At 48.3% G+C, this 14,084-nt stretch overlaps 2 protein-coding genes across 3 annotated transcripts in view; one reads left to right on the top strand and one right to left on the bottom strand.

Moving 5' to 3' along the window:
* Nucleotides 1-14,084, top strand: part of PC (pyruvate carboxylase) — a 2,223,386-nt gene that overhangs the window by 1,839,316 nt on the left and 369,986 nt on the right. The window lies entirely within an intron of this gene.
* Nucleotides 10,311-14,084, bottom strand: part of LOC147692294 (leucine-rich repeat and fibronectin type-III domain-containing protein 4-like) — a 42,085-nt gene continuing 38,311 nt past the window's right edge. Inside the window, exon 3 of the mRNA XM_086938547.1 lies at nt 10,311-11,999. Coding sequence (XP_086794673.1) covers nt 11,165-11,999 — 835 coding nt within the window. The 3' untranslated portion in view covers nt 10,311-11,164. The remainder of the gene's footprint in view (nt 12,000-14,084) is intronic.

Below are 14,084 nucleotides of genomic sequence, written 5' to 3'. Positions count from 1 at the left end.
GAGTCAGATCAGCAAGTGTGAAAACCGGCGGGAGGGAGGTGGCCTAAAAATAGATGCCAGAGAAAAGGAGAAAAATGTGCCTCGACGGTGGGAGAACGGCTGTAGATCACTTGTCAAAAAAGCATATCAAAACGTTGGTGAGTCAGTGTTCTATGTGCTCGCGCTTTCTGTTGCTGTGGGGTGGCCGGGAGCCCCCCGCTGGTTGATCTCAGTCACGCCGGGTGACTTCACACGTCTTGCTCCTCTTGAGAATATTCCCTTGTTGGCACGCCCAACGCCACCTTAAGTCGATTGTTGCTGAGGGGGCAGCGTTGGCGCCAGCTCCAGGCAGTGGACCCCTTAATTACCTGGAGATGAGTCCTGACTGTCGCAATGGCAGGGACTGGGCGACCTCAGACTGTCGCGATGGCAGGTGTGTGTGACGAAGCCCTCAGACCACCTGTGTGGCGTGGTTTGCATGGTCGAAGCACGCCGCAGCGGGGTTTCTTATCAGTTGTGTCTTATTTGGCTTGCTTAATGTCATGCGCCTCTGGTATTGTTTCTTTATTCGGACCGCGGCAGTCCACTTTGTGTCATCATGCCACGTGTTTTGTCGTTTGGTGGTAGACTGGTTTAATTTCGTTTTTAGGTCTCGCCTATTATATCGCGCAGGGATAAATAGGCGAGATTATAGTAAGCAGAAAAGAAAAGTCTACCTAGCCTGCGGATCGCGTACAGTTCATGTGAACTATGCGCCTGCACAGAGCCAGCCATATCACACACCACCATTTGTCTATGCCTTGGCATCAGACTTCAAAGGCTGCCGCTCCCCTGCCCCCCACGTGCACATCGCACACCACCATTTGTCTGAGCCTTGGCATCAGACTTCAAAGGAATGCGCTCCCACTCCCCCGCCCCCCCCCCCCTCCTTCCCAGCAATGCAGAGAGCTTGTTTTCTTTTGCATCCATTTCACGGGGAAGCTGTGTTTTGTTTGGCATTCTCTGCACCTTTCTCGTTTTTTTTTCTGGACAAGTGAAAGCCTACCGTGCTTGTTTACAGTAGCATTGCTCCTCAAATGCTGTTGATGTGTTGCCATCTCTCTAGGGACACTCAGCTTGAAAACACTTGACTTGCTAGCTGCAATGCTACATCCGCTATGCTTTGCTTCTAGACACGTTGATCCCTCACAGACTGTGCTGACTCTGCCCCTCCTGATTCTGAAACTGACCACCGCAGTCACGACGCAGTCTTTTCTCTCTGTCTTATGTCTGCCCTGCCACCATTTACTTCGGACCCTCACCCTCACACCTCCTCACCCTCACACACCCTCACTCACCCCCACACACCCTCACACCCACCCTCACACCCACCCTCACACCCACCCTCACACCCACCCTCAGACCCACCCTCAGACCCACCCTCAGACCCACCCTCACCCTTTCACCCTCACCCCCATAACCCTTTCACCCTCACCCTCACCCCCATAACCCTTTCACCCTCACCCCCATAACCCTTTCACCCTCACCCCCACAACCCTTTCACCCTCACCCCCACAACCCTTTCACCCTCACCCCCACAACCCTTTCACCCTCACCCCCACAACCCTTTCACCCTCACCCTCACACCCCACACCCCCTCACACCTCCTCACCCTCACAGCCCATCACACTCACACGTCACCCTCACACACCCTCACCCACCCTTTAACCCTCACACACCCTTTCACCCTCACACACCCTCTCACCCACACTCTCACCCTCACACCCTCACCCACCCTCTCACCCTCACCCACCCTCTCACCCTCACCCACCCTCTCACCCTCACACACCCTTTCACCCTCACACACCCTTTCACCCTCACACACCCTCTCACCCTCACAGCCCCTCACCCTCACAGCCCCTCACCCTCACAGCCCCTCACCCTCACAGCCCCTCACCCTCACAGCCCCTCACCCTCACAGCCCCTCACCCTCACAGCCCCTCACCCTCACAGCCCCTCACCCTCACACCCCCTCACCCCACTCACACACCCTCTCACAAACCCTCTCACCTTCACACACCCTTTCACCCTCACACACCCTCTCAGCCTCACACACCCTCTCACCCACCCTCACACCTTCACCCACCCCCTCACCCCCACACCCCCTCACACCCACTCACACCCACACGATCACACCCTCACACCCCCTCACACCCCCTCAACCTCACACCCCCTCAACCTCACACCCCCTCAACCTCACACCCCCTCAACCTCACACCCCCTCAACCTCACACCCCCTCAACCTCACACCCCCTCAACCTCACACCCCCCATCCTCACACCCCCTCATCCTCACACCCCCTCATCCTCACACCCCCTCATCCTCACACCCCCTCATCCTCACACCCCCTCATCCTCACACCCCCTCATCCTCACACCTCACACCCCCTCATCCTCACACCCCCTCATCCTCACACCCCCTCATCCTCACACCCCCTCATCCTCACACCCCCTCATCCTCGCACCCCCTCATCCTCACACCCCCTCACCCTCACACCCCCTCACCCTCACACCCCCTCACCCTCACACCCCCTCACCCTCACACCCCCTCACCCTCTCACCCCCCTCACACACCCTCACCCCCCTCTCACCCCCCTCACACACCCTCTCACCCCCCTCACACACCCTCTCACCCACCCTCTCACACCCTTTCACCCTCACACACCCTCACACACCCTCTCACCCCCCTCACACACCCTCACACACCCTCTCACCCCCCTCACACACCCTCTCACCCACCCTCTCACACCCTTTCACCCTCACACACCCTCAAACCTTCACCCACCCCCACACCCCCTCACACCCACACCCCAACACCCCCTCACACCCACACTCACACCCCTCACCCTCACCCTCACACCCCCTCACCCTCACACCCCCTCACCCTCACACCCCCTCATCCTCACACCCCATCATCCTCACACCCCATCATCCTCACACCCCATCATCCTCACACCCCATCATCCTCACACCCCATCATCCTCACACCCCCTTATCCTCACACCCCCTTATCCTCACACCCCCTTATCCTCACACCCCCTTATCCTCACACCCCCTTATCCTCACACCCCCTTATCCTCACACCCACTCACACCCCCTCACCCTCACCCCCTCACTCACCCCCTCACTCCCCACACACCCACACCCTCGCACCCCCTCACCCCCCTCACTCCCTCAACCTCACCCCCTCACACCCCCTCACCCTCACACCCTCACACCCCCTCACCCTCACACCCCCTCACCCTCACACCCCCTCACCCTCACACCCCCTCACCCTCACACCCCCTCACCCTCACACCCCCTCACCCTCACACCCCCTCACCCTCACACCCCCTCACCCCCCCTCACTCCCCACACACCCCCTCACTCCCCACACACCCCCACACCCTCACACCCCCACACCCTCACACCCCCTCCCTCTCACACCCCCTCCCTCTCACACCCCCTCCCTCACACCCCCTCCCTCACACCCCCTCTCTCTCACACCCCCTCTCTCTCACACCCCCTCACTCTCACACCCCCTCTCTCACACCCCCTCACTCTCACACCCCCTCACTCCCCACACCCACCCTCACACCCTCACACACCCTTACCCACCCTCACACCCTCACCCTCACACACCCTCACACCCTCATCCTCACACACTCTCATCCTCACACCCCCTCACTCACCCCCTCACTCACCCGCTCACTCACCCCAGCATAACAAAACAAAACAAATCATAACAAAACAAGGCATAGGATAGCAAAACATAACATAACATAACATAAAACAAAACATAGCATAGCAAAACAAAGCATAGCATAATAAAACCTAGCATAGCAAAACAAAGCATAGCATAATAAAACCTAGCATAGCAAAGCATAGCATAATAAAATCTAGCATAGCAAAACAAAGCATAGCATAATAAAATCTAGTATAGCAAAACAAAGCATAGCATAATAAAACACAGCAAAGCATAGCATAACATAACACATAGCATAACAAAACATAGCAAAACACAACAAAACCTAGCATAGCATACCAAACACAACAAAGCATAGCATAACAAAACCTAGCATAGCAAAACAAAGCATAGCATAATAAAGCACAATATAGCATAGCATAACAAAACATAGCATTGCATAACAAAGAATAGCATAACAAAACATAGCATAACATAACAAATCAAAGCATAGGATAGCAAAACATAGCATAGCATAACAAAACAAAACCTAGGATAGCAAAACAAAACATAGCATACAGCATCACTCCGCACCACCACACCTGGTTCAAATATGTTCTCTCAGTGTTTCAAGCTTTATTACAAATGTAACAAAAAGATGTTAATATTTCACTCCAACTGATTCAATATGCGGCGGCCAGACTCTTATTTAACATCTCCAAGAGAAACAGCATAAGGGCACGCCTCCGTGACCTCCACTGGCTACCTGTGGCCAAGAGGGTGCAGTTTAAGGCCCTCACCTTAGCACTCGGAGCCCTGCACGATTCGGGACCCTCCTATATTAGGAAACAAGTGTCCTTCTATACTCCCCATCGCTCTTTGCGTTCTGCCTCGCACCGTCTGATGGCCACCCCCCACTTTCGACGCTCCAGACTGGGTCGTCAGTCACTCTCGGTCAAGGTAGCAGTGCTTTGGAACAATCTCCCAGTTGCCCAACGCCATACGCAGGATCTCGGTGTTTTTAAGAAACTTCTAAAAACCCACCTTTTCAAACAAGTTTTCCTTTAATTTTCCCTCTCACACGCACGAGTCCATATCGCCCCAGGATACACCAGAGTAGTTGTGCGCGTTATAAGTCTCTTATAACATAACATAACTTCTGTTCTTTGATTTTCGGCACAATAAAATACACAGAACACAATCTTCACAAAAGTTATTTACAAAACTTTAAGCTATTGCCATTCTAAATTACAATAACTTTTATTTAAGTATTCATGATTGAAAAAAATTAAAAGCCATTGTTATTTGTAATATCAATACATGTAAGTCACGTAAATACAACACATATTGCATAACAAATGCTATAGGTGTCACATTTGCGAAAGTTATAACTATTGGCATTGTAAATGACAAAGCTATTAATTTCGCTATTTTAAAAAACAAAACATAAATAAAAAATGTTTCATTTACAATACCAATAGCTCAAACTTTCCTAATGCGAGACCTATTGCATTGCAAATGCTTGTTTCGATCTGTGGGGTGACCGTGCTTGTAGCACCACCCCTCACCCTGGACTGTCCCTGAAACAGCAGCGTTACCCTTGTGCTGCGGCTTGTGGCTGCCCCAGATGTCTGCTTCCCTGGCCAGTGCTGGATCTGTTTCTCCTAGTCTTGGCTTCCATCACCTGCTCTCTACAGCCACCGGCGCAGCCTCTGCTTTAACAAACCGATCAATAGCTTGTTAGAGATTGTAGGGACAGCAGGATGATATCGATCTGTGATTATAGATCCATTCTAGGGCCTTCCGACCACCTCTAAGTAGATGGAAACTAAGGCCTGTGCCGCCCTCTTTCAGTGCCTTGCTTTCCCCTACATGCAGCGTATGATTTAAAAACGTGCTGCAGCGGTAGAGAACTCACGGCTGTTTAGACTGTGTAAAAATGTGTGCCTCACACCTGAGGGCCAACATGTTGTCTCACGATCTCCAGGTTGAGTCTCTTAGGGGAATCGTGTTTATCAACGAGTATATTTGATAACGGCATGATTTTCAGGAAGACCCAGAGCTGTGCAGGTTAAGTGGCAGAGAATTGCACCATTATCCAGGGGTGAATTGGGATTAAAAATCGGCCTGGGCACGCAAAAAAAAGTAGCCCACATTTGGATATTGCCTTACCACTGCTTCGGCGAAGTTTTATAGATAGAGGCATGTTTTTTTAACTGTACTTAAAATTTTTTTTAAATGCAAAGATTAGTTCACACTGATGAAACACACATGAAAACAAGTGAGGCCACTTCTGCTCAAGCCCCGCTCAATATGCATACATTAATGGGCCTGCCCAGCGAGATAAAGGGAGTGACACCTCTGCCCGGTGATATAAGGGAGGTAATGGACGCCCATCTACCTCCAGAAAGGCCACTCGGGCACCCACTGGGGCGCGGGTATCATCTGAACAACCAAGACACCGCCCAAATCGGCCCCCAGGCTACCCAAAAAAAGCAACCCACAGATGGAACTCTGATACCTACCCCTCGGCCATTGCCCGAGTGCCCGCCTTACCAATCCGACCCTGCCTTTATCGCTCTACATGTTGGCCCCAGATATCTTCTTGTGGGTGTTGTGTGATCATCAGCCATCTTCAGGAGCCGAGGAAGGATGCTCACAAATCCATGATAATTAAATCCTAAACATCTTTGCAGATACTGCCAACAAGACTGTGTGAGTGGCCGTAGACTGTTCCAATACAAATTATAATAATTTCTCCAATGTAGGAGCACTGCACATAGTGGCAGTGCTAAGTGACGATACTGTTACCTATTGGTACTCTATATAGTGACCTCGAAAATATATAAGGCTGTATTGGCCTTAACCCCTTCCATGCTGATGACGAACCCCAGCCGTCATGCACTACGGTGCTCGTGTGCTGATGACGGCTGGGGTTCGTCACGGCCCGCCCCTTTTCGTGCTGTTTACAGCACACCAGGGGAATCGCGGCCGCATCGAAGGGGTTAACCAAGATGCGTATGCTTGACCTGCAGGTCACACCATATGTCCTTGAATTGTTGAGCCTCCTCTTGTTCATATTGGCACGAAAACACGGTCAGTGTGTCGGATTTCTATTCCTATCAGCCAGAGGTGGACAACTCAAACGCTCTTAGAGACTATGACAAAGCACATTAAGAAGCAGCACATTCAAATGTTTCAGTTTGAGCCACGGTTTGGCAGATAATGCCATCTGCCATCCCTTAAAGGTTTCTCGGTTACATCCTCAATGATGATAACTTCATGAGATTTTAGAATTCAGTGTGTTAACCAGGCCTGCCTTAGTGCCTACCATTAAAGCCCCAACGCTCTGTCCATTGTCGGCCTGCACATCCTTACAAATCTCCTGGTTTACAGTGCCAGGCACAATGCTTGGGTTCCTTCCCCCTTAAGTCTTCTTTTCACTGTGCAGTATGGCAAGGAATGAAAACAAACGTTCGTGGATGAGCCTAGGTTGTGACCATGTCAGCTGTCCTCAACTTTATGCACGGGAACTGAACAGACTACTCATAACTTAAGTTTTAATAGGTATAGAGTTTCAGTGCCAGTCAATTCAGTTTACTGAGAATCCACCTTATAAATAAGGCACCTGTGATGCACTTACATCACAAATTCTTATAAAAGGATGTACAACAACTTACAGTTAGTGTGTCCGACCGCGCTGGCCGACTCTACCCCCTCGGCCCATCTTACCACTTTCACTTTGATTGCACTCTCACTGCCCCTCTGTAAACCTTAAAATCTTCCCAGTGCTTACTTACTGGCACTGAGTTGATGTGATAATTACATAGGTGACGTTTGAGGTACGAGCTGGGGGAGAACTAAGGCTAGTGGATGGATTTATTTCTGTTCTTCGTGTCTACATTAAATACTGTGCAGTACAATATGGGAAAGGATCTCTTTGGAATGGGTATATCTCAGCGCCTTATGAGTTTGTGACTTGAACACTTTTTCTAGCAAAGTTATATTATAGACTCTGTCCCTAATGTTGATCATATTTGGTGACCAAGTCATCTTTTTCTTAAGACTGCTTACATTTATTTTGTTGTTGCATTATTATTTTAGGTCTGTCGCCACGGTTCCTGAGGGAACAGGATGTCATTTTCAGTGGTTGCCAGAGCTGTTCGCTCCCTGTCTAGGTTAGGGGGGCTAACGTTGAGTTAGCTGGTCCAAGGGATGACATGCCCTGCAGGGGTGCATGGAATTTGTCTGGCACCATCCTAAGTGTGTCATCCACAAAAGCACAGTTCGTACTGATTAGTGGAAACTACACAACAGCATGTCTGTCCAAATGTAATGGCAATTTCAATTGAAGATGTGTTGTCTGTAATTGCAGTGCGCTACAACACCATGCATAGTCCACTTCACTCCACTCTACTCTGTACCACTATACACCATACCACTCCACACTGCGTCACTCTACTCTGCACCACTCCACTCTACGACTCTCTACTCTGCCCTTCTCTACGCCACTGCACTCTACACCACTCCAGTCTAGGACACTCCACTCTACATTACTCTACTTTATTCGACTCCACAACACTGCATTATGTCACTGCTCTCTATGCCAATGCACTCTAGTCTGTACCACTCCACTCTAAGCCAGTGCACTCTGCCAGTCCGCTCCACGCCACTCTAGTTAACTCACTCTGATCTACTCTACATCATTCGACTTAACAGCTTTGCACTCCATGCCACTGCACTCTACCCTTCACCTCTCCATTGTGCGCCACTATACTCTACAACACTCTATGCTTTACCTCTCTACACCACGCCGGTCTACACCATACTCTGTACCACTCTATTCCACTGTACTCTAAATGCAATCAACACCACACCACTGCCCTCTGCGACACTACTCTGCTGCCCTGCACTCTCTGCCTCTGAACACTACACCACTCTCATCTACACCACTACACTCATCTCTACACCTCTGTACTCTGCACTGCACAGCTCCACTCTCACTTCACTCTTCCCTGAAACAACCTACTCTATGCCACTCTACTCCACCCTGCGCCGCTCCACTATGCACCACCGCACTCTATGCTACAGCACTCCAATCTACTCTACGCCAATCTACTCTATGGCACTTCCATCTATGCCAACCAGCTCTGCACTACTTTACTCAAAACCCATGCACTCTATGCAACTGCATTCTACGCCAGTCTACTCTGTTATGCCTCTTCATTCTGCTCCACTCTATGACACGCCACAACACTCCACTCCATAATACTCCTCACTGATGCTGCACTACATTCTGTGCCACTCCACAACACTCTACTCCACTCTATGCCACTCTGTCACTACTCTATTGTACGCCGCACTACACAACTCCCTCTACGCCACTTCATGCCATGTTACTCCACTCTATTCTACTGCACTTTATGCCGCTCCACTCAGACACTCTTGCCACTCCACTGTGCTCCACTCATTGCCATTGCCATTCCACTCTACTACACTACTCCACTCTACAGCATTCTACTCCACTCTGTGCAACACCCTCTATGCTGCTCCTCTCTACTCCACTATGCCACTCCATGACACTGTACTCCACTCTGACACTGCACAACTGTACGCCACTCCACACAACTCTGCGCCATTCCATAACACTCTACTACACTTTACTCCTGCCACTCTCCTTAACGCCGCTAGCAGCCACTCTGGTGTACAACATGGCTAAAACGTATTAGCAAAGCCAATAGCTCTTTTCCAATGCTTGTTTATTTTAGGAAACCCCTAAAAGAGGTAATGCTATCTCTCACTGTAGGGCCAAAAAAAAAATTACAACTTTTAGAGTAGAAAGAAATTATTTGTTCCCCACACACTTTCTATGTTGGTGCTGCCAAGTCCCCAGCTGACCCAGTACTTCAGAAGCGAAATCCGTGCCTGCAATTTCAGATGTCATTTTGGACATTCGCCACAGGACCTTTTCACTTCAGGATACATCCAGACACCGGGTAGAGTTGGCAGTGACCATGCACAATTCTGGACAAGTGGCAAGACTTGTAGTACTATCTAGCATGCGCGTTTCACTGCCTTGGCTTGTAGGGACAATCAGTCTGCTCTTAAAAAACGCAGTTTTGTATGGTTGTCTGGCCACCCACACCATGCTGGCAACAGGGACTACTTCACTTTTGAATGTAACTAACCCAACCCCTGCAGCCACGAGTTACTAGTGCAGACTCTAAAAACCATACAGTTAATCGAAGCCCCTTATAAAGCATAACCTCCTAACACGCATGAGGAATCGGCGACATCAAGCAGAATTAAGTCTACTCTCTGTATGGCTTTTTAGTGACTAGCTATGGGATTTAATTATACTACAGAAAAGAGTAAAACATGTGAACCAAACTATGCCCCCTTAAATAATATCAGTATATCACGGGTACTCTGTAACGAAGGAGCTGTACAGAACAATTGTCACGATATGTAGTATCATACGTTGGTGAATTCACTGCAAAATAAACCTTGCTGTTTTAGTGTAGGTGAAATATGGAGCTGACTCCTACATTTTGTTAGTGAAACCTCTAGAGACCCACTAAAAATCTACAAGTAAATGTGGAAGATCACACTCTTTGGCTCGAATTTCATGGTGTTTTTTTTATTTTTAACTGAGTTAACATTAACAACTTTTGTTTTATTGGCAAATCATAGAAAACAATATATATTCATCTTTTCTCTTCTGCGTTCTTCACGTGAAAGGAAAACATTTCACCATCTCAAGTTGCTTGACAACCTCCCTAAGTAGTTCAGTGCAAGAAAATAAGTGCCAGGTTTTTTTTTTATTAAAGGGGGGGGGGGGTAGGTGAGTTAAGATGTAGATAGTTGTTTGAAAGAACTTTGGGCGGTTACAAAATAAAGGGGTCATGAAAAAGTAAAAATGAAATCAATTAGTCCTGAAATGAAACAAAAAGACTCTGATAACACTTTTCAGAATTTGGTTCTTCCTGTGCCCCCCCCCCCCCCTTTTAGTAATGATCCCTTTTAACCTCCCACTCCCAATAATACGAATAAGTCTTTGAACACTATTAAATCTTTCCCACTCCTTTTTATTGGCTGCCAGTCTCCTTGTGCAGTCTTTTTCCGAGTGTGCTCCCAGTCTGTGCTCGTTCAGTCCCTTGGTTGCACAATCCTGGTCTCCTGATTGCCATTTTCTGCCTCAGTGCCGCTCCCTTAAGATGAGTCGTATACCCCTTAATTAGGACACTCCAGGTATAGGCGGCAGCGCAATCTGGTGATGCAGAGAAACAGAGCTGAGATGGTTGAACAAGAGGTGCATTTTGCTTCCATTATGGTGCTAAAGACCATAGTATACTATGAGACTGCTATTCCTCTCCCACCGCTGTCCTTTAACTGGGCCAGAACAAGCCCTTAGTCCTCCCCAGCTCTGTCTCGTACTGCTGCCCATGTTGGGGCAATTGATTGTTCTCTCTACACAAATGTCTTACACCACGCTCTCCTCAAGCTCGTCTGTGCTGGGGTATAGAGCCTTGCCCTTAAGTTCATTGTCACACTGCATCAGCAGGCCATGTACTGATTGGCTCCGCTTAGTCCATATGACACTTAGTCTTTTGGCGTAACTGTAGCACGTTGTGGTGGAGATGTCACCCATGTCCAAGGAGCAGCTGCGTTTTGCTTTGGGGAGCCCCATATACCCCTCTTGATCAGAGCCTATGTTCAAATCACAAGTGAGATGTTCAACCTTTTGCGTCTTGCATCCCGGATGTGTGTATCTGTCTACAGCCCCTTCGGCCTCAGGCCTGTGTCTGGTTCTGGTCCTCTTTCTCTGGGGTTTGGAGCCATATGAAGCATCACTGCAGTGTGCACCCTCACAGTCCTTCTCTGGTGCCAAGGATACATTGTTCTTGCCGGTCTCGTGACTGGAACTCTTAGCAGTGCCTGGACCCCCCCGCTGCAGAAGCATTCCATTGGGGACAAGCTGGCTTCCATTGGTCTGTGAGTACACAGTGACCTTAGGGATGTTTGAGTGGGCACTGCTGCAGACCTTATATTTGACCATCATCACCACTGTGAACACAAGTAGGGTCACTACAATGATGCCGCCAATGATGACTGTCAAGGTGCCTCCCAGGAAGTGGACGTGGAGTGAGTGACAATCCGGGTAGTCTTCCTGTGTGGTAAACTGGACGCAGCCCAGGGATTTGGTGGCAGCCAGGGAGGTGGCAACATCATCGAAGATGGCAAGGATACAGAGATCGTAGTCCACACCAGACACCAGGTGTTTGAGGACAAAGTGCTTGCTGGTTGGTGGAAGAATTCTAGAAGAAAATTGGAGACCATGACTTTAGTACCACAGATTATTTAATGTTTAAACATGCTTCAAATATGAAGGCCCTCATACGTTCCCTACCACCTGCCCACTACATAAACAAATTAAAACGTTTTAGTGTAGTGTCCCCTAGTTACCAAAAACAAAGTGCAGATGATGTAGAATGTGATTTGCAAAACCCCAAAATGCTTTTCGGGGTTTTCACCTCTGTTCCGGTGTATAAATGTTGGTGTGGTTTGGCATCACACTTTGTGAGTAGCTTTGATCATTCTATTCCCCTCTAGTAATTGCCCCATGTGCTTGTCTTGCTTGTGTATTGTAGCACATCCCTTTCCAATCATAATGAGCATATTGTAAACAGACACTCCAGCGTTTGTGTTTTTAAAGATTTCCAACTTTTCAAGTGTGGTGTAATTCCTCTCAAAGTACATTGACTACAAAATGCCTCACCGTCACGTCCACAACTCCACCAGTGCTGGTTAGTAATAAAAAATCAATCCATGAACGTATATATAATACAATGTTATAATATGCAAGCAGATGTACAGGATGTAATACCCCATAGCCCATTACATTTTTCGCATTAATTTGTTTTAAAAAAATGACAACCCAAACCAGGAGGCAAGAGGATACATTTGTACAGTAAAGCACAATTACACTGAATAGGCCAATTCGCTGTTGGAGCAGTTTCCCTGGGTAAAGTAATTGTTATATACGAGGCAGGGAAGTATTTCTCATGTCCGTTTCACTTTACTGTGATAATAAACTGGAATTTGATCGTTGTGCGGTAGAAATGTGTGACTCTGCATTTATTAGTACAGTTGCTATAAAACACGTGTAATTGGCCATCATTATAGTCACTATTGTGACAAAAAAAATATGTTAAGGTAGGGAAAGTAAACGTGGCCCAATAACACGTTATTGGGAGCAACTGTACTAATAAATGCACATCTGCGTATTTATTATTACCATGCAGAGGTCACATTTGAGTCTTTTTTTTATCCTCGAAGAGCAAAACTGGCATAAGAAAATGCACGTTTTACCGCCTTACAGATTGCATGTAATAATTACTTTACACAGGGTTTAGCAGTGAGTTTTGAATACTGTGAGCATTTTGAGCAAATGGTAGTGTCTCAGTCAATTCTGTGGGAGGCCTTCAAGGCCGTGATCGGGATGGAGGGAGATGCATAGCAAAGCCGGCTGGTGTGCTGCGAGCATTGCGCGGACAGCTTGCATGACTAGACTAGGAACCTGCTTTGGAGCTCCAATAATTTGCAATATGCAGTGAATCCACGCTGGCAGCCATCCATGGCAAACTCCGAGTATGACTAAGTGCTGTACGCAGAAAGAAACTATCTGGGGAAAGAAGACCACACTAAGCGATATGATGAGGGTGATGGGACCATGGCTTGCCTGCTACGTAAGCCTTGGGCAAGGGATTATATAGTCGATCTAACAGATGATCCACACAACACACATGTTGGAGTAGAGGCTATTCAAAGGGGGGGATGACTGCCTTTTTCTCTGCCCTATAAACGTCCACACAGGCCATGCTTCACCTCCTACTTGGACTCTGTGCAGCTACTCTGGCTGAAGGAGGCCACTTCACTAGTCCATCACACAGTGGAGGAGGCCCAACACCGCCTTCTACAAAGATTACTCTTAGATCTTGGCCCCACATCTCGCCATGTATGAGGACTCCTTAGCTAATGGAGTATTGCCCTCCAGGAGGCAATGATTGTGACTAGAACAAAGACTCCCATGGCTGCGAGTCATACAGACCTTTATCCATGATTAACAAGGATAATAAAATCCAAGCAAAGCTGATAGCCTCGCAACTATTCCCGATTATAGCAAGACTGGACCAATCAGAGTTTGTACCCAGACAGTCAATGGCCCATAACCTGCTCACCTTTTCGCCCGAGTGCATACTATTGAGCCTGACCTTATTGTGGCGTTGGTCTTCTTGGACGCCACTTAGGTGTTTGACTTGTTCAAATGGTCTTACCTCTTTGCACTTCTGTTGCACCTTGGAGTGAACCCCAAGTTCATCCTATTTTTTGACCTTCTATAT

This window comes from Lissotriton vulgaris, chromosome 9, assembly GCF_964263255.1.
Source record: "Lissotriton vulgaris chromosome 9, aLisVul1.2, whole genome shotgun sequence".
Classification (NCBI taxonomy): domain Eukaryota; kingdom Metazoa; phylum Chordata; class Amphibia; order Caudata; family Salamandridae; genus Lissotriton; species Lissotriton vulgaris.
Note: the sequence above shows the minus strand (reverse complement) of the source record. Positions and strands in the feature narration are given on the sequence as shown.